Here is a 21,658-nt window from a genome sequence, read left to right on the forward strand (position 1 = left end):
CTTACCACAATCGTCATTTGCTCATCCCAAGTACTTTTAATGTTAGCATTGGAGAAATATTAGCACAGTGTTAGAAGGTTGTATTTACTTTTATATCTTACTTTTCACAAGAAAAAAGAGAAACGGTCGTAAAAGATCTTTCAAAACAGAAGTATATGTTCCTTTTTTAGTGTCAGTAAATTTTTTATATAGTTATAAAATGATAACTATGTTTTTGAAAGAACCCACAACGTAAATTTGCCTATCACAAACTTCTCATTTATCTGATGTCCGATACCCGAAGATTCAAATGAAAAATACTAAAAAGCCCAATTTCTAAGTTAAGAACTGCATATTTCTAATCAAATGTTGGAGTCTCTATGCAGTCGTTCGATAAATAAATATAATTATTTTATATCCGGAATTTAGAATTTTAGTTTGAGAACTGGAAACCAAAAATCCAATCATTTGAAGTCCAAAATGCTAAGAACTAAAAAAATATTAGTAATTGGCAACATTTCGAGATTTCAAAACAGGATCTGAGAGTTCAATAGTAAGAACTAAATTCGCAGGTTAATAGTCTCATTTCATAAATCTGAAATTCTTATTATTTATAATATTCTATAATCATTCAATATTCTCAATATTTTTAAAATTCTACAAACAATACTGTGTAATCCAAAAATCCAGCCCCAACAAATCCTAAAATCTTGAATCCGAAGATCTTGAGAGAAATGCCAAAAATAACAAAATCTAAACCTTCAAATTCCGGAATTCAAAAGTTCAATTAGAACACCGTAGTATTTTCATAATCAAAATTAGGAATCACGATAAAGAAACTTAAAAAAACTAAATTTAATTTTGAAAAACGGTTTGCTAAATGGGCTGTCAAAACAAATAGCTAAAATTTCAAATTGTACCTCTTAGGGAGACCGAAATCCGAAATACAATTTCTAAATTTAGAAGTTTGATCGAAATACAATTTGAAATATTTTTTCCGAATTTCGAAACACCACACATAATCATAAGTTAGCATTTAGAGGTTTGCATTTCGGAACACGCCATCCAAACTCAAGATCAACAAAGTACAAAATCTGGAATCCGAAGTTACTCGTGTTACTCAACATCAGAAATAAAACTAAAACAATAAATTGCATCATTAATGCTTTGATGACCGTATTTATACACGTATCCGATAATCACCTGTAATCGAATCTAATTGAACGCAGGACAAAATCGGAATCTTGAAATTCCGAAATATAAAACTTGGAAAACATCTAAATCTGGAAACCGAAACTCAAAATGAGGTATTTGACAATAATCAATCAATCTGATCATCCATGATCGAAAAATTTTCTAGCCAAATCTTTAAAAACTAAAATTCAAAACTTTGCCAAGTTCGAATGAAATAAATATTAGTCACCAAGTCGAAAGCGCAGAGTTCGAATTTTAGAACCCAAAAGACCACGGCAAGATTGTACTCGAAAAAATGTTGGTGAAGAAGCAGGAATAACCTTCAAAAACGGCATATTTTCATAAGTTTAAATTTTCCTAACTTTATTTTGAAATGTCTCAAAAAGGGGATTCATTTGAAAAACTCAGATGAACTCTTGAAGTAACCTAATGTCGGTTGAAGTTCTTATAGGGCTTTTGCTACACATACATGCATAGCATCTGTTGGGCACACATTGCAGGTTTACCATTTGTTTCCGTTGTGGCGATACAAGATTTAATCATCAATTACTTGACAGATTTTAATCATTTTTGCTCTAAAAAATTTCGAATATTCACAATTAGTGATAGTTTTCATTTTTTATATTTCATTTTATATTTCATTTTAATAAAAAAATTTCTAGAACGTATGCATATTTTGGCAATCATGAATCTTCGGAGTCCAGCGAAAAACAGTCTTTAATCTTATTTCTTGATATTATCATCTAATGAGATTGAAAGCGAAATACAAGTTAACAGGATTTACTACTTGTTGGACGTAAAATAATCAATATTGATCAACGTTTTATCCGAACAAAAGCGAAACAAAATCCGAACAAAACGTTTCAATAAACCGGCAAAATGCCGGTCTGAACTAATTCATCTAAACTTTTTAAAACCTTCATACAATTTACAACTTACGTCTCTATCAGTAATATATTCTGCAACAACGGAAAATGTAATGTTTTCCAGTAAATTTAATGTTTAATATTCGCGCCAGTTCGGTTAGCCTGGGACACAATTTCTAAATTTCCTAATTTCACCGCATAACGATTTTTAATACTTAAAAGAATTTTTTTATGTTATAAGTAAACATGTTCGCTTGTGGAAATAAGTTTTCATTGCGTGATTTTCGTGTTGAGTATTCTAAAATAATTGTTTGAAATAAATTGCTCTTGCCGGTCCATGTTAATCATATGGAGCTGTCACTTTTGCCTGCCCAACAGATGACTAATACATATGCACTGTGCAAATGCCCTATTGAGCGTAACTCTCACTCATACTGGCACATACTGGCTGACCACGTGTCACTTGGAACCCCATTGTGGTCATCAACCTCTGACCAGCAACTCCTGTCCTAGGTAGTGTTGTATGAGCAATCCGTAACCCGTGGACAGCCAAACAGAGACAATCAGCAAGAATGTCGCAGTGACATTTCAGAACCCAGTACTCTTCGGGCATACAGAAAACTATGGTCGTATGCTGATTGAGAAGGGGGATCGTACGCGGCTGTTTCCCCATGTTAGGGACGGCGTACAACAGCGTCTGATTCAGTGCGAGCGGCAGAATCACTAAAGGCGGTGCCTCGCCAACTATATCTAAGACGGCAGCCTCGTCGCGAGACTAGGTATCGCAGCCCCAGTAAGGCAGCATACCGAATATAAAATACTACGAACAATCCAAATATAAATACGGAATGGAATAATCGGCATTGACCTAAGCGAACGAAAAAGGACAACGATTAATGGAAACTCGGTACTTAGACTCTACTCGAACCGGGACGTGCAGGTATCCTGGCTAGAGAGCTGCAGAAGTGAATGTGAAGGTTGCTGGTATCCAAGATTCGCGCTTGGTTGCCCAACGTGTTAATATCCAGAACGACAAGGAGGATACAGTTGAACATTCAGCGGCTATCAACTGGAAAAGTGGCTACCTGCAGAAGGTAGATGAGCGGATCGAGGATCACGTTGAAGGTAACCTGAAAGAACAGTGGAGGCATATCCATAGTACTATCAGCACCTAATGCGGGAGAAGTCCATGGTCCATCCATGGACGAGGTTAAGAGAGCAGTGAAAGAGCTGAAGAACTGCAAGGCAGCTGGTAAGGACGGCATTCCAGCCGAACTCTTCAAAGTCGGAAGCGAACAGCTATATCGTGCTTTACACGGGATCACGCTGAGTATGTCGTCCGATGTAGAACTACCCTCGGACTGGTTGGAGGGTCTCATATGTCATATCTACAAGACAGACCCTCGCCTGTACTGTAGTAATTATTGGGACATAACCCTTCTCAACACCGTTCACAAAATTCTCTCGCGTTTTCTGTTCCACAGACTGAGGCCGTTTTCGGAGACCTTTGTTGGCGAGTACCAATGTGTACCAGGCATAGGCGCCTACTTTGGGGGGTACAACACTTTTTGAACCCACCTTCCCCCCCAATATTTTGTCCGAACGGCAACGCATAATTTTGACCCTAAATAATACTAGAAAGTTGGCACCTCTTTTTTCGGTTTTCCTGAGAGTTTCATTTGTTATTTTTAAACTTCACAACCCTCATGCTATATAGATGAGGAAAAAAAACCCTCATGCCATTTTGCAAAACTGTGTTCTTCGACAGTTGCTTTCAAAACTGCCATTCCAATTACTTAACGTCAGGGCCGGATTTAGAAGCTGGGGGCCCCGGGGCAAATTTGTTTGTGAGGCTCCTCTTTTCTTGAAACATTTAGAGGTAACGTTCTGGAAGGTGACGAGCAAAAAAAAAGGTTAGGTAGCCCCTTCAATCGGGAGGCCCGGGGCATTACCCCCCCCCCTCCCCTCAAATCCGGGCCTGCTTAACGTCAAGACGTATCGCACGCAAAACTTTAAGGCAATATTATTCTAGAATCAGATAAATCAGATTTTTTCAAAAATTTTTTTGCTCCCCCAATAGTTTTATGAAGTCGGCGCCCATGGTACCAGGTGTACAAATCGGCGGATATAGTCTAGCGTATAAAACACGGCAGGTTGCAGTGGACTAGTCATGTAGTTAGAATGCAGGAAGAACGAAAAGCGAAGACTATATTTAGCAGAAATAACGATAGAGACTGTCGACTTCGAGGTAGGCCCCGCACTCGTTTAATGTGTTTTGTCAATGAGAATGCCTGCGAAATAGGTGCTAGGGGAGATTGGAGGATAGCAGCCCAAGACCGAGTGACATGGCGACGTATTCTGGATTCGGCATTGGATCGATAATCGGCCCTTAAAAATAAAGTTAGTAAGTAAGTAAGTTGGCACAGTTGACAGTTGTATATTTCTTCTCTTATACCAATCGACCTCCAGTCTTGGCTTATTGTAAAAAAATATTTACCTAGACGATTACATTTTAGATCCATTGGAACTAAATAAGATTCAGGGAAAGAAAACTTCGAATAGATCGAATTTAAATATTCGAAGCAATCGAAGCAAAAGATGTAAAAATTTTGACAAACAAAATTTTGAATTTCGAGGAATCATTTTGTTTCTGAATATAAAATTTTAAAATATAATTGCGAAACTTATTGGAACAAAATTCAATATGAAAATTTCGGAGCTTCTGAAACTCAGACGAAGCTAGTAATCAGAAATTCACATTTCGGAATGCAACGTTTACAATTCAAAGTAAACAAAGTCTAGAATCTAAAATCTCGACCACCCAGGCCCGTAGCTACTGGGGGGGTTTAGCCCCCTCACGCGTTTGCATTGCCCCACCACGCAATTTTCTCATGTATGTGATTGATATTAAATGAAAAAATCCAAAAGAAAAATCTGAAATATTAGCAATAAGCATTGTTGAATAGTCTTCAGTATTTTTTAAATGTTAACGATAACAGTCAATTTCTTGGTCGAGCTCATATGCCAAAGAGGATTAATTATTCAATCTTTTGGTGAGCCAGCCTGATTCGCGTCAAAGTTGAAACTGACGATCCGCATACTTCCCTTTCGGATGTCTGGTCCAGCGTCTGGGAGTGAAAATGTCGGTTTTTTAAAGTGTCATTTTTAAGAAATAACCAATCACAGTTTTATATGTTTGATTACATTAGAACAATGCAAAACAAGTTTGGCTGTGAAATTGGACCAGTTTTCCCAGAAGTATCTATTTCTCACTTCTTGATTTCTTAGATTGGGCATATCGTGGGAAAAAAAGATACACAATACTAGTTTTTTCAAATCTTTATTGCTTCTTGTGATTCATGTTCATGTTCAGTTCAATATATTTTGGCCGGAATTTTTCACATCTCGGAAGCATAACCTAGTCCGTTACCTGGCCCGGACAACTCTGTTCCGTTTCGGTCCGAAATAAAATCGGACAGGACTACGGACATTCCACACTCTACCCGGTCTGGTGGTAAACACTGATCAAACAATGCCTACGTAAAATTTAGAATTCAAGCTGACGCTTAAATCGCTCCATTTTCTCAGTATTTTTTCGTGAATAGAATATCTCAGTATCGTTGGTTGACATTGGTTTTAAATGAGGCAACTCTCGAAGCTGGATTTCTAACGCTGTTATTCCTTCAATGTTGCTTCAGAGTAGAACTTTTAAAAACTCTCTTCTGTCCTTAGTTTTTCAATCGCACATGGTCGCACCCTCAAGACATTTGAACATTTGAAGGAATTAAGTGGAAGATACACAGTTTCGCTAATCAATAGCGGTCTTCACGTCGAGCTCGAATACAAATACCCAGCCGTAAGCTATGTATTAGGGTGCCAATAAAAATAGATTTTTCGAATTTCGTTTAGTGATAGGGCTCAAAAATTTCGTCTTCTCAAAAAAAAAATTATCAGCTCTACCGCTAAACGATTTGTTCCATTGGCCCCAGCTCAAAAATTTTTAAACGCGAGAAAGTTGATTTTTTCCAAAAAAAAAATTTCGATTAACTACCGTATACATTCGACGTTTCATGAATTTTCAAGGCGTTTGGCATAAGAAAAATCGATGTGCTTTTTTTTTCATTAGTCAAAAAGTTGAAACATTGATCACACGTGTTCCCAAAGTCCGATTGAGCTGAAATTTAGCATGGGGACTTTCTTCGAGATAACAAAACTTTTGAACCCTACCGTTAAACGATATTCGAATGTCTTTTATTTTTCATACATCTCATTGGCGTACAAAGTAAATTTACGAAGTTTTTACTCAGTTAGAGTAAAAATGTCTGAGCCTGCGTAAAAAGTTGGTCACCTAAAACTCAATTACACAATGTAAACCTGCTCATTTAAGTCAGTCAAAATTTGCAGATTTTTTTCCTTCATGGTTTTTAGCAACAAGCTAGCTGGCCACTGCAAAAAAAATCTAAAGTTTACATCCCTGCTTTCTTTTAAATATACGCAAATTCGCAGGTTTTTTTTTGTATATGAACCCGGAAAACCGGATTTTCGGGAAAACAAAAATTCTTCCGGGACACTACTAAAGGTACTTTTTTTCTGTCGAGCACATATAGCCTTTAAACTGCTTACTCTACGAAAAAAAAAAACGTTTTCTTAAATAAAAATTCTCTGCCCCCACGCAAAACAGAGTAGCTACGACTATGCGACCACACATGATCCAAAATCAGAAATAAAAATGTGTCCACATCATAACTTGAAGATATGAAAATCTTCATTCTGATATAATTAACATAACATTTTATAAGAAGAAATTATTCATAAACAGACGCTCAAGTCTGAATTTAATTTTCTAAATACAAGATTCAAAGATTTTGAAATCTGAGATCCTAAATTAGACAATCGGTGAAATTTCTAGACCAGATTTTCAGCTTTAAATTGTCAATTCGGAATCCAAAATTCTTCTCAAATGCGATATTCTCAAGTCCCAAGTCGAATTATTTGATATATGATATTGTCTAAGCTTCAGTACTGAAAAGCAAAATCCGAATTCCGAACTCAATATATCTAATTGAAACATCCGAGTTTCTAAATTAAATTCGCGCAGTTTGATTCTTTGACCGAAATACGAAGTCCGAATTCAAATGTTGGAGCCTATGACTCGAAATTCAAAGTATAAAAAAGTTACTTAGTAAAAGTTCTAACCTAACATAAGAATCGGTAGAAGAAACTTCAAACTCAAGATTCGAAACCTAGCTTTCTGATTTAGAAGTCTGATAACATTAATAAGCAAGTCTTTCCATCTGTGAATTTTTCTAAATTTCAGGCCCGTTTTCTCAAAAGGTGCCACTGATTAGGCCCTTCCTAACCCTATTAGATATCCACAACTCGGAAGGTAAAATCAATGTGTTTGAAATCTTTCGGATTTTTTTGCGGTTAACTCGGAAGTTTAGCGGAGAAAATTGCATGCGAGTGAAATATTTCAAGTTTAGAGTGAGTTTGCAGAGAAAGTACGTTAAAGCACAAATTCTATTAATAAATGAAATAACGAGATTCTATGGATTGCGCTGCATTATTTTGAACAGCAAATATTTCAGACATATTATTTAAGCTTTACGTTAATAAATGGACTCTCACTCCAACTTAGTTAAATCCAGTTAAACTGTACTCACTTGTTTTTCGATTGTCTCATAAATTGCTGAATTTTCCTGGCGGCTTGATTCTGAGTTCGTTGCGAATAAGTTCGTCTAAAATACACAAAAAATAATAACCGGTTTGGTTATCGCAAATCTGGCAAACTTACTTCAGCGGACCGGATGGACTGGGTTCCTTCAGGACGCCCTGATTGTTCTGCTGCTGTTGCTGAGGCGATTGCTGTTGCTTCTGTTCATTCTTGAACGTATTATAGTAGCTTTGGATGCACTGCGACGAAGAGGCGGCTTCCTCCGCACTATCCCTGCCCATTTGACCGGTCTGCGAGGACGATTGAGACTTCTTGAAGCGCTTGTTTTCACAGTACGAACGGTACCCGTTCTGGATAATCACCGCCGCCTGGGTCATTTGGCGATAGTAAGCGTACTGCTTGTACCGGCGGTAATAGTTCTGAATCACCACTGCCGCCGAACGTTCCTTGTCCTGTTCCTCCATGCGACTTTTGCGACCCTTGTACGAACGGTAGGCCTTCTGTATGCATTTGGCTGCTTCGTACAGCTCGCGCTGTTCCCGTTCTGTGTCGAAAAAGATGGCTTGTAATGTAATCATCATTTTGGAAGAGCAAAAATTACCATTCAACTTCAGATTAGAAAAGTCCTTCTCGAAAGGATTGCAGTTGGTGGCCTGAAGAAACTCAGTAAAGTCCTGTGTGGTAGGCGGGGGACTGGGCGAGCTCACGGGAGGATCCTGCGGGATGGAATAGCTGGCTGGGGATTGAAGAGGCCCGGACGACGCTGGACTGAGGCTCGAACAGGGTGTACCAACATCGTGATACCTAAGCAAGTCGATTATGAAAACTTTGTCTTCATTCAAAATAAAATCCAACTCACCGATAGTTATGGTCACTGAACTCAAAATTGAACTCCTCGAACTGCGACGAGGGCAACGAATCCAGCAGTGGTTCCATGAAGGAATCTGTCAGAATACTCATTCCGGATGTATCCTCGCTAAGCGTTTCTGGCATCGGACTACCCAGCGACATGATTTCTTCGGATTCAATCTGCAGGTGATAATGAGAGGAAATTTTTATGTTGGTCAAACTTTTTTTTTCTTAATTGTTTATTACCTTTATCCGCTCGGGCATAGCAGCAATGATCTGCTCTGCTAGCGTTAGTACTTTCACATCCGACTCCCCTGAAAGAAGGTGAAAAGTTCGGTTTTGAGTCTTCATTCCGGGTTTATCGGTTTTACGAACTACAACATGTTTAGTCTTACCACATCTAGATATTAAAAAAATGAGTAAGTATCTATAACGATGACATAAAAGAGCATGCAGTTGAGTAAACTAGACAAGTTATATTAAATTTTTATAAATACATCTCTAGAAAAGACAATAATATATGAGAACATGTGCTTCAAGTGGATATTATATATATATTGAGCTATTGACACGTTGAAAACTTTAGTTATAATGCAAGCACATCCTATCAGTCTCTGAAACACAGTCCTTGTTTTCACATAGGCGCCATTTTCTCATCAATTTAAATGCAAAAGTCTAGCAGAAGCGGAGCAGAAAATTATTCATGCAAACATTTGTGTACTTACCGGGTTGGCAGTGTTAGTTTCAAATACAATATTTGATAATAAGAAAATATAGCAGGAATAATCTACAGAATAATACCCACTTCAAACCCCGATTGTGCGAACCTCGCTTGTCTTTTCAGAACAGATACAAAAATGCAAGAGTTTCTTACAACACATCCATACATAAACTCGAATAAGAAACAAAAAACTTAATGACGATAGTTATGGCTGGAGCGAAAATAAATATAACAACAAAACAATAATCATTAAGAGATCATTCCTAAACCACGTGGTATTTATAATATCACAATAGATCAAATACTTCTAGCCTCAGTGATGAGACCGTACAAAGAAAAAAACAAGTGGTTGGGGAACGGTCTCCAATGGCTTTCGACTAGAAAAAAAGGGTAAATGAAAAAAAAGGACTGAATGTTACGGTGAATATCACAGCAATACCAACACATTAATATCAGTAACAACTAAAACAAGAAAGAGATCACCCAAGTCAAACTAAAATAAAAACCTAAAATACCAAAAACTAAAATTCAATCCACCAACAAACAAAAAAAGCAACTAACCTACAGTCCCACTACCCCCCGGGACGCTCATCTCAACGCTGTCCTGCTGTTGCACCGGCAGCTGATGAAGATGATGATGATGGTGGAGATGCGCGGCGGTGCTACCACTTCCAATCGCACCACACCCACAACCGCCGTAGGAAGATTGCTGCGGGTGGCGTTCATCCTCCTGCAGCGCTTCGACGACGTCCTCGCACATCGGACTCGTCTCGGCAGCCGATACCTCACCTGCACGAGAGACCCAGCAAACACCCCGACCGAGGCGAGTCGTCGTTCGATTTCCGGAAATAATAGTACCGTTCATTTCAATCATCATCAATCGAAAAGATACAGAAAAAAAAATGCGAAAAAGCCACTACTTAAGTAAAAAGTTCAAATTCTGTTATCCGATGGTAAAAATAGGGGGTGCACTTTGTCTGTACGGAACGCGAAAAGCGAAAATGTCTAGAAAATTTTTGAAAAATCTCAACTCGTGTGTATAGTGTATAATCAATCTGAAGCTATTTTAAGTATATTTCTACTGCCGAAAGAAACTGTGCCAGAATTATGTGTGTCAAACTTGAAATAACCAATAAGCCGTTCTGTTGATGCGGATTTTCGAATGGAGTTTGTGGAAAAGAATGAATAGCTAAGTCCAAGCGAGCGTTGGTTACTCACATAGAGCGAAGTCCATTTTACGCAGCGGAGACAGCAGGGACGCGTTACTGAGTGTGCCGGAAATCTGCGACGGTGACTCCGTTGTACGGTCGTTAATCGATAAAGAGAAGTTCTCAGAATCGCCACCAAAAGAACCCTTGCTACCAGTGTTTCCAGTATGGGTTGTATTGAAAGGTGATGATTGACCAGCACCGGTTCCAGAAGCCAACGGAAGGGACATGCTACGATCACCTCTGCGGGAATATGGATTTGTAATCTCTATTGCTTGACAAAGAATTCGGACGGGCGCTTACCTATTCATGCGCTGGATATCGCGCAACGATTTTCCTGCCTTGTTCTGAGACGGCCTGGTTTCCATGTGGATGCCACTATCGATGGATGAACGCTTGGACAAGCGTGCTCCCGGAGGGCTTTGTCCGCTAGAAAAAAAAAAGCCGAATCATTGAGAGAGTAAATACAAATTAAAATGTTATTTTACGAAAGCTTCAATTTATTTACCATAGCCTAAATAGAAAGCCCAATTTACCCTAACTCCTACCTTGAGAACACCGCTCCCGGACGCAGAAAGACCCCATCATGGCTCCGGTTGCTGTCGGAATTTGGCGAGAGGGCGTTCGACAGCATCGGATTGGAGTTGTTGTTCTCGAGTGCGTAGTGCAGATTGCTGCTGGTAAGTGACGCCGATCCGCCACCCTGGTGCTTGCCATCACCGTATGGTGACAGGGCAGCCGGAGACAGCGACGGATTGAAGGCGGATGAAAGTGCAAAGTTATCGTTGCTATTGCTATCGCTATTGCTACTGTTAAGCGCATCGTTATAGTTGAACAGATCGTTGATAAAGTTATGCTCCGGACTCGCCTCGGCTCCGGCGCCCGATTGATTATCATTGTCATTTATGGCGTTGCTACTGCTGGACTCTTGGGCGGATTCGGCCACGGTTGTTCTACTACTACTATTTGCTAGAGAAGTGGAAGCATTAGAACTGGAAGAAGACGGCAAAGTGCCAGAAGCGGCAGCGGCCAGCGCGGAATTGCACGCTGCAGAAGACGAAGTGGACGTGGAAGATGTAGTAAAGGACGAAGTAATAGATGATAGAGTCGGTATGGATGAACTGATAGGAGCATGCGAATTTTTGCTCTGCAATCGCAGCGATTCATGTTTTTCAAGCTCCGCCAGTAGACCGAAGAAACCCTTACTTTTGGCTACTTCAAGCGGACATTGTTGCGCGTTGTTCTTCACATTCAGCGCCGTCTGGTTCCACTTGTAAAGAACTATGGCGGTATCAATATGGCCTCGGGAGCACGCCCACATCTGTAGAAAATAAAAATATGAAATTCATAATTTAGGAAAGAATAATTTACATACCAGAGGCGTAAAGCCATCCTGGTCCTGGCTGAGTGCATCGATCTCAGCTTCCAGTATCACATTGGAGTTCTCCGCTTTCCAAGTCAGCATAGTACGCACAAGCTTTGAGTAGCCAAGAGCGGATGCGAGATGCAGCAGAGTCATGCCACGGTGTTTTCCAATCCACGAACCCGGTGTAACTGAACGCCATATCTTAGCGGTCAGCATCTGACAGTACGACACCAGCCTGTCCTCAAAGTTGGCCTGCTTGAACAGGATGGAATCTTCAGGCTTGATAGGAAAAAAATTATTGAAAAAATATAAAATACACTCAAACCACCGGCAAAGTTTACCAATTCTCCAGGTTCTACCTTAATCTGCAGCTTTTCGTCGATCGACTCCAGTCGATTGAGCAGATTAAACTTGTACAGCATGTCATTCCCATTGCCCTCGCACTTTGTCTCAAACTTGGGTGGCGATTTGTACTCAAAGTTAACCGCATTCGATATCACATAGCCCTCGCTGGCCACCTGCAACGTAACTACTCCCACTTCGTGTGCTGTGAAAAAAATATTTTAGTCTCAAATTCTAAAAAAAAACAAGATCGTTTCGCTACCCGGACAATAGCACCGCAAGACTCCCGTCTGAACCAGCGTTGTCGGCACTGGGAACGAGTCGAATAATACTGTATAGGACGAACTGGAACTCCACGGTCCGGTAACCAGCACCTTAATGCCGCCCTCCGGATAGGCCCATTCCGGACTGAAATCCGTAATAGTAGAAACATTCGCACCATGCGATCCCACCGCACCACCCATCCCAATACCACTATCAGCGGACAACTTGAACTGACTCAAATCACTAGCTCCATCATCCGCATCGCCTCCGGTTTCCGTTCCGGCATCGCTACTATTGAAAAATCCACTCTTAGCATCCAGTTCTAACTCGGGAAACTCCACCAACATATCGAACGCGTCCAGATTAACGAAAACGTCATCATCAACCGCATCCTGCTGACTGCCGCAGTTTTCGATGAAATCCATTGGATTGATTTCTCCATTCATCGCGTCATCAGTTGGCGTTACCCCAGACTGACCGCCAACACCAGCGTCTGTATTACCATGACCAAGTGGCATATTGGCGCTCAACGTCTTCTGGATATCTTCCTGGGACAGATCTAACGTCTCGTTAAAGAATGGCATATTATCATGATGACCATTGCCGCCATCCAGCCGGGCCGGAGTTCGTCTAGCCGAATAGTTGCCGAACATTCCACTATTCGGCGAAGATCCTTGATGGTGAAGAACTCCTCCCATCAGCGTCAACGATGACGGCGAGGAAGACGAATCCATGATTTCCTGCTTGGGGATCAAGCTATGCTGGCTAGCATCGGACGGTGAATTTTCCATTTTAATACTGCTATTGGTGCTGAGGCTGCCATTGCTACTGCTGCTGCTATCTTTGCAAGCGTCAGCTGAAGACTTACGCTGCTGGAGAAGCTGCTGCTGCTGTTGCGATTGTTGCTGCTGAGAAGGATGACATACGAACGATGGCTGCTGACCGTTTAGGATTAATAGACTGCCGGGGGATCCTTGCAACTGGAAGTGGAAGGAGAATTGAAACCAGAGATTAGCTGTTTAGGATAGTTAGATTCAATCTTTTTATGTTCGAAACTCGGCGTTAGGGTCAGCAAAATACAAAAAATTGCCTGGAACACTCTCGTAGATATCATTAGTCCTCAAGATACCTGTTGCTTACATTTTAAACCATCAAGGATATTTCTGAAAGGACGATAATCAACAACAAATATATGTCTTGGTCTTCGCAGCTTCTTCAGTACCTGTCGGATCACGTAACCTTCTCAGCTATTTCGATATTGTCGCTAAATTCAGCATCTAAGTTTGAACTATTTCCACTGACCGTATGCTTGAAATTATTCATTTAACTCTTCACTACAAGGGATGGCAATAAACAATTCGCTATGAAAGTCGCACAAATGTTAAACATCTGTACAGGACAGCAGAAAGACTAGAACTGACGAAACTTTCATACACGCTATGTTTAAAAACGGTTTCCACGAAGAATCATAGTTTTAGCTCTCCAGTATTAATATTTCATAGTTAAAAATTTGTTTAATCGTCGTTTTGAATAAAATGATAAAAGAAAACAAAAAAAAATCTAATATTTGCCCATACCTGTTCAAAACAGACCAAAACTCGAAACCTTTTTTCGGGAAATGTACAGGAGCAACTAAAACTATCCAAAACTATCTTCAAGCCAAAACTATCTTCAGTAGAGAACCAGGAAGAGGCCGTCGACTCCGTGGTAGGCCTCGCACGCGGTGGATGTGCGCGGTGGAAGAAGATGCACGATCTGCTGGTGTACGGGGAGACTGGAGAACGGCTGTCTAAGACTGAAGAAGCTGGACATCTCTAATTCGTTCGGCCCTAGACCGGTGAACGGTCTGTTAGCCAAAAAAGTAAAGCAAGTACAGGAGCAATTTGTTGCTCAAGCAATTCGCGACAAAGATTCTGCTTCTAATAATCAAATTAAGTTACCCTAAGTTCATGGAAAAAGAACGCGTCTAACAGTGAATTAGCCAGCTTCTACAAAGAATCAATTAACGCATCAAAATGTTCTGCGTATGAAGGCATATATAAAGCTGAGCATTACTTTGGTCTGTATACTTTATGTTGGTGTATTATTAAGAATGAGAAAATTAAATATGTCTTTCTTTTAGACAATACAATTAACAAAGAGCATTTGAAAAGAAAACAGTCAGCAACCCTGGCAGGACTACAGTCTACGCTCCAGGGTATGATTCATCAATTAGACGATTTTTGGAAAATATAACATTGAACGCAGATCAAACTTCAGAATCAGTGAAGTCATACCCAACTGTTGTTTGTTAAACGGCAATGGGTTTGTAGATTATGAGAAAGCCAGGCGAAATGTAGACAGTTTCGACAACTGTCTACATTTCGCCTGGCTTTCTCATAATCTACAAAGTTAAAATCGGCATAGATGGTGAACAGGGATCCTTGAACATATGTTTGAACGTAGAAAAAAGCTCTGATGACGTGGTCACTAATTCTTGCATTCACTCCTAACGTTTTCGAAAATTATTTCAATGTTTCAAAAATTTGGAACTGAAACTGGAAAATCTTAAAACCATCAATGTTTTGGTTTATGTTATGGCGAGTAACTGTTCATAACGGTGTCCTTATTGTGTGAGTGTGAGTGTAAATCAGACTTGGATAATAAGAAGGGACCGTTGTGCACAATTGTTTTGTTGAAAAGAAACGCAGAGATCTGGATTCGAAGTGGAGGTATCAATAAAGATGCAAAAAAAATATTTTAACTGTGTTCCTTCCTCTGCTCGAGAGAGAAGAGGAGAATACAATTAGTGGGGATTATGAGTCGAATCCTCGATGCTGTTGCGAACGATAATCAGACAGAATCAAAAGCATGGTCATCAGCGATCAACGCTACCTGTCATTCCCAATTCGGTTTTGCTGGACATCACTGCCGGAATTTGCTTGATAAAAGGGACATTTTGGCAGGCGGACAAGCAGACAAATATTTCGTGTTACTGGACAGCCCTAAACGTGTCGTCGGTTAATGCTTTGGTGTAGCTCTATTGAGCTATCTTTTTTCCTCTGTGTGGACTCATCACTGCGACCAGAGACATTTTGATCTATTGTGATATTGCCCAGGTGTTTTCCGCACTTCATATTATTGGCAGTATCATTATTGAAGTGAATGATACGCTTTTTTTACTTATATCCGTGCTTGTGTGTGAGAGTTTACCCTTTCATTTCAAGCTTACTGCCCTACTATACCGCCGAGCCTCTTTTATCGCCAAATTACAATTCCCTGAACTGAGGCTACACCTAACGTTCCTCTCTGGCCAGGTTTATTCTAGAAGGGACTTATTATGCCAAGAGAAAGCAGTCTTATCGAAACCTCGTTCCTCCAGCCAAGACCGCGTCATAATTACAATTCCCTGAAGAGAACTATTATACGTTACTCAGAACAGTTTCATTATAAGAGGGACTTTTTTGTTAGGATGAAAGTCAGCAAGGGTACTATAGAATTCAGCTTGAAGGAAGGGTATGTAGTAGAGAGCCTGAGAATGAACCCATGTTAAAGTCGATTGACAATCAAATGGCCTGATTTTACAAAAATTCGAACCCACGACCCCTCGCTTATCAAAGTGGACTCTGTAACCTTGCGGCTACGAAGCTCTCTATTATTTAGAAGCCATTGAGACTTTCTGTAATGATTGGATTACTCCGACACCAAAATTTTAAATTCTGAAATTTCACGTCCCAGATTTCTGCGAATGATCAAGACCTTGTGAAACATTCAGTGCAAAAGATCGAAGCTTTGCGCAAGAATTTTGACAATATCTAGCAAAGCTTTTAAGCGCCAGAAAACCCTCTCAACTACAAACATAAAACAGCATAAAGCAGCATAAAACAGCAGTCATATTTCATAATTCTTTTTTTTTTTGTTTTCTCAGATTTCGAAATACACTAAGGTCGCTTTTACGCGGTTTTTTACGCGGCTTTTTACGCGGCTTTTTTACGCGGCTTTTTTACGCGGCTTTTTTTACTCGGATTCCGGAATTTACGCCGTTATTTTTTACGCGGATTCCGAAATTCACGCGGTTTTTTTACGCTGATTCCGAAATTTACGCGGTTTTTTTACGCGGATTCCGGAATTTACGCGTTTTTTTTTACGCGGCACGTATCCCCCGCGTAAAAAGCGACTTTAGTGTATAATAAAACAAATGCACGCCTACCTTTATGATGAAAAATCTTCAAGAGATATTATTACTATGACAACTGTTACGCACACCATACAACGATTACGCGTATCGGCAATTTTCGGTATTTTTTTCCAAATCGTTAAAAATCTGTCCACGTGGTATGTGGATGGCCCCTAATAGAAAAATGGATGTTATTAACTTTATAGCCTAAAAATCTTGTACATAACAACATCTTGCGATACATTGAATATTGGATTCGGTACAGTTATTACCGAATTACCGAATAAGTTCTTAACAACAAATCTCTTAGAAAACATACTCAAATGACGTAGCGTTTTTTTCATGATTTTCAAACCCCTCCTCCTCCCTCGCAGCATTTGGTCACAAAACTTTTACCCCTCTGAAAAAAACGTTCTGGATTAATGTCTGTTTCGTTAATGTTTGTGTTTTGGTACGAAAAGGAAAGATGTTAAGAAACGACGATTTTTATTTTTAAAACAGATTGTGTGTTTGGAAATCCAAGCGATTGTTTATGTAGAAGATTTCAAAATGCCACAGATAGAAAGATTTTAACAGCTTTCGCTGCAAAACTTTACGCAATTTTCTAGTGTATTTTTGGTATACATTTTTTCTATAAAAATTCGGTCTCTTAAAATAAATGCTACGTCGGTTTTAATCCAACGCCTTCCTCCCCCTCTTGCTCAATTTGTCACAAAACGATGATATCCCCCCTCCCCCCTTGAATGCTACGTCATTTAAGTATGGTCCTCTATCCTGAACGGTACACCCAACACAAACGGGGAAGATTTGGTTACTTTTAATTAAATTTTTATTACTTTTTGTGTCTTATGACCGCGCATGAGACACAAAAAGTAATAACCAAAAAGTAACAAAATATATGGGGGAGCTGCGTAGCCGCAAGGTTACAGAGTCCGCTTTGTCAAGCGGATGGTCGTGGGTTCGAATCTTAGTAGAACCAGGCCATCCGATGTCAAAAAGGACTTAAGCATGAGTTTATTCTCAGGCTCCCCACCAGTTACCCTTCCTTTACGCTGAAATCTACAAATACCTTTGCTGCCCATAGTCCAAAAATTGGCTAATATGCCATAGACATCAAATTGAGAAAAACGCATTTGAGAGTTTTTTGTCGGTACAACATATTTTGACTGATCATGACAACTTTTTTATTGAGTATATCACCCTTCATATATGCTGGAACCTTGCCGTTGAGTTGAAACAGAGAAATCTGTAGAAAAAATCCATCCGCCACGTATTTTTAACACAGTAGCCGTTTTTTTCAATTATAAACGAAAGGTCAGTTGACAAAACGGTGTGCAATTCGGCTAATATCCATACGATGTGAATTATATCGTACTCGTTGGTGATGCAAATGGTTTTAATTTCAATAAAACAACACGGAAGCACAAGTGAGGATGAAAAGGACGACGAGACAATTGTTACGTGCGGCAATATAATAATATAACGAAAATATTATTATTCATGGTAATCTCACAATCCTTTCCTATTTTTTCTCATCAAATCCAAAATGAAATCTGAACCTTCTCTTTATCAATATTACTCCTAATCAAAGAGCTGAATATCATTTTTTTAAATGTAAAGATTCATGACAGAAGGAAACAGTCACATGTTTTGATCACTGGGTTTCGCAGTACAACAAATAAATTCTTGTAGCATCGAATATTCTTCGTGAAAAAGTCAAATTTGATGCAATGGCCTTACGATCGCTCACCTGTCGCCAGTAACCACCAAGCTACAACACACTTTCGAAAGTTAGAAGAAACACAGTTCAGTAATTATACACTGGTTCGTGAACATGCCACAGGTTCAAATTGGATATTGGATATTAGCCAAAATTGTTTCACGTTTGCTGCCTTCCCAAATGCATTTTTTGACAATCGGCTTCCGTAGGGACCTTGTTTAGGGTATGGTACACACCAGAAACTGTTTTCTCGATTTTGGTAAAAATGGCATATTAGCCAATTTTTGAATTATGGGCAGTTTGCGTGACTTCCTCTTAACAAAAAATAAGTCCCTCTTATCAATAAAACTGGCCAGAAGGACGCACGACGAAACTTCTCCAGGGAATTATAATTGGCAATATTTGGCAGGAGGAAGGAGGCTCGGTATAGGAGAACAGTAAGCGTGTAAAAAAGGAAGGGTAGTACATTACACACGAGCACTGACATAAAAATAATAATAAGCATGCCACTTCTCAATAGAGGTATTGCAATTAACAGAAGTGCGGGATACAGCAGACACCCGGGCATATCTCACAATAGATCTACGATTCTGGTCGCAGTGAGGAAGTCCATACAGGAAAAAAAAAAAAAAAAAAAAATATATATATATATATATATATATATATATATATATATATATATATATATATATATATATATATATATATATATATATATATATATATATATATATATATATATATATATATATATATATATATATATATATATATATATATATATATATATATATATGTTTCGTTCCCCAGTGTTAACTCGAAATGGAAATATGTAATACCGTGTGACCAGAATTGAAAGAACGCAAATGTTGGTGTTTTCCTCAAACGCAGTTTACAGTTCGTGATGTGACTTTAAGCTACATATGAAGTTTAAAATCATTAACGTTTGTATACAGTATGACGGGGCAAAATGATGCTTGGCAGCTCTTGTCATATTTTTCTCTACTCCGTATGCGTACAACGAAAAAACTTATACACGCACACCGGATGAATTGCGGACATAAGAAACTAGTAACATGTGCAACACATGCGACAGTATATGTTGTTTGTTGACTGGAGATGAAAAAAGGAGCATTTTTCGACAGGTGAAAATTTTTCGTGTGATCGTAACGACCAAAATCACTGCCGTGATATAACATTTTGACGTACATCCATTTGATCAGTATTTCAATACGGCCCAAAAACGAACGGGTTACTTGTTACTTTTGTATTGAAATGGTGCATACGTCATTTTGTTTTCTTGATTTTATGCAACGTACGAATTAGTTACAACTAAAAGAAAGATGCCAAAAGATGGGTCTTTGAATAACGAACAAATTGGCATAAGAACCCCACATTTGAAAAAATTTCGCTTACGTCAGTCTGCGAGATTACGGCAGATCAGATAGTTGTACTGCCGTAACATGTGTAAAACTCCGGACTACTTCGTGATAAGGGCGAATCCTTGCTTGTTTTCGTATCTAGTTTCGCCCTAATCACGAAGTAGTCCGGATATGACAGGCTGTTGTTTGACTGGAGAAGAACATTATTGCTTTTCAAGTAACAGATTTGTTACCAAAGGGAGCGTTTTGCATTATTGCTTTTAAAGTAATAAGGAAAAATTTTGCGTGTATCATTTAAAAGTGGACAAAAAGGGTATTCTGTGAAGTCATTTTTTTATAATTTTTGTTTTAGACAACATACGGTTGGAAAATGGCTGTATACGTATTACTTGAGACCCTATTGTGGTACTCCACCCCTGTTCAGCAACTCTTATCCCAACCTCCACGAGATGCCGACCGGGATACGAGTAACCTTATCAGAGATCTGGTAACCAACTTTCGTTGGAAACTTTGGTCGTATGCTGACTGGGACTGGGAAGGCGGCTGTGTTCCCATGTGAGGGGCGGCGTACAACAGAGTGTGACCCGGAGCGAGCGGCTGAGTCATGAAATGCGGTGCCTCACCAGCTATATCTAGGACGGTAGCCCCATCGCAAGATTAGATTCCACAGCTCTAGTAAGGGGGCATACCCAATATGAATTACTACGAACAATCCAGATAATAATACGGAACGGAATAATCGGCATGGACCTGGGCCATCCGAAAACGGCTACGATTGTTGAAAACTTGGAATATAAGGAATCTATTCGAACAGTCACGCGCAGATAACCTGGCTAGAGAGCTACGTAAAGTGAATGTGGAGGTCGAAGCTATCGAGGAGGTGCGGTGGCCGAAAACAGGAAAACTTGAATCCTGGGTAGCAGTCCTATTGCGGACACTTCATTTAGGTACACTTCTACTACAGTGGTGGCGGTAAAGCAGAAAGAGGAGTCGGGTATATGCGTGTTGAAAATCAAGGGAAAATTCTTCAATTAGAGCCTAATCAAAGTGTACGCACCGGCCAATGATAAACTCGTTATCGAGAAGGAGGAGTTCTATGATCTTCTTGAAAAGAGATGCAAATGCGTAGGTCGGGCAGGAAGGTTTCTTCTCCGCCGTAATTGACCTTCACTCTACTACGAACAATAATGGCCTGAAGTTTATCAATTTCGCTGGAGGATTTATTTTTCACGCTGGAATATACTGAAGCACATCTGGATGCAGGAATATGGTATGCCCTGTTCACAGATCGAACATTACAGACGTAAGTTCGTTCAGAGGGCCAAACGTTGATCTCGTGTTATGCAAGATCCGCACTCGGCTGTCCAGTGTATTGAAATCGAATTCCAACTTGGAGGTGGTTTTCAACGGGGACGTTTCCCTACGGGTCAAATGTTTACCCTGCGACAAATCCTCGATAAGTTTCGAGATTTCAACTGACAGACTAACTATCTGCTCATAGACTTCAGGGCAGCGTACGACTCAGTTAAGAGAAACAAGTTATGGCAAATAATAATCGAACATGATTTTCCAACAAAATAATTATCGTCACAAAGTCTCACATGCTCCTAGGTTTTGCGAACGATATCGACATCATTGGCATAAACTGTAGAGTGGTAGATGGGGCATAAACTCTGAGCTTACCCGATAGATAAGTAGGAGAATACGGATTACGTAACCAACTGAAGTTCCGCAGCCTGCAAATCCGATTCTCCTGGTGGTGCTTCGTGGCCTTGAAGCATGAACACTCAAAGAAGCTGATCAGCGAGCTCTTGGTGTTTTTGAGCTTAGAATCTGCGGTCAATCCCTGGCAGCAAATTGAAAAATGGTCATGAACCATGAAGTGTGCCAGGCATACAAATCGGCAGATATAGTTAAGCAGATGAAACACAGCAGAC

The 21,658-nt window shown here is 39.7% G+C and overlaps 1 protein-coding gene across 4 annotated transcripts in view; it reads right to left on the bottom strand.

The window, feature by feature from the left end:
• LOC129722356 (calmodulin-binding transcription activator 1) overlaps positions 1–21,658 on the bottom strand; it is a 511,905-nt gene that overhangs the window by 15,363 nt on the left and 474,884 nt on the right. For 2 of the 4 annotated variants that reach the window (XM_055675739.1, XM_055675736.1), the window contains exons 11-22: positions 12,462–13,443; positions 12,199–12,404; positions 11,867–12,136; positions 11,040–11,812; positions 10,795–10,920; positions 10,502–10,734; positions 9,845–10,072; positions 8,809–8,876; positions 8,573–8,742; positions 8,315–8,517; positions 7,834–8,257; positions 7,703–7,777 (exon numbers count right to left, since the gene is read on the bottom strand). In XM_055675739.1, the coding sequence (XP_055531714.1) occupies positions 7,703–7,777; positions 7,834–8,257; positions 8,315–8,517; positions 8,573–8,742; positions 8,809–8,876; positions 9,845–10,072; positions 10,502–10,734; positions 10,795–10,920; positions 11,040–11,812; positions 11,867–12,136; positions 12,199–12,404; positions 12,462–13,443 (3,758 nt within the window). Of the gene's footprint in view, positions 1–5; positions 34–7,702; positions 7,778–7,833; positions 8,258–8,314; positions 8,518–8,572; positions 8,743–8,808; positions 8,877–9,844; positions 10,073–10,501; positions 10,735–10,794; positions 10,921–11,039; positions 11,813–11,866; positions 12,137–12,198; positions 12,405–12,461; positions 13,444–21,658 lie in introns of all 4 variants that reach the window. The other 2 variants (XM_055675735.1, XM_055675738.1) reach the window with 2 other exon arrangements.

Source organism: Wyeomyia smithii, chromosome 2, assembly GCF_029784165.1.
Source record: "Wyeomyia smithii strain HCP4-BCI-WySm-NY-G18 chromosome 2, ASM2978416v1, whole genome shotgun sequence".
Lineage (NCBI taxonomy): Eukaryota > Metazoa > Arthropoda > Insecta > Diptera > Culicidae > Wyeomyia > Wyeomyia smithii.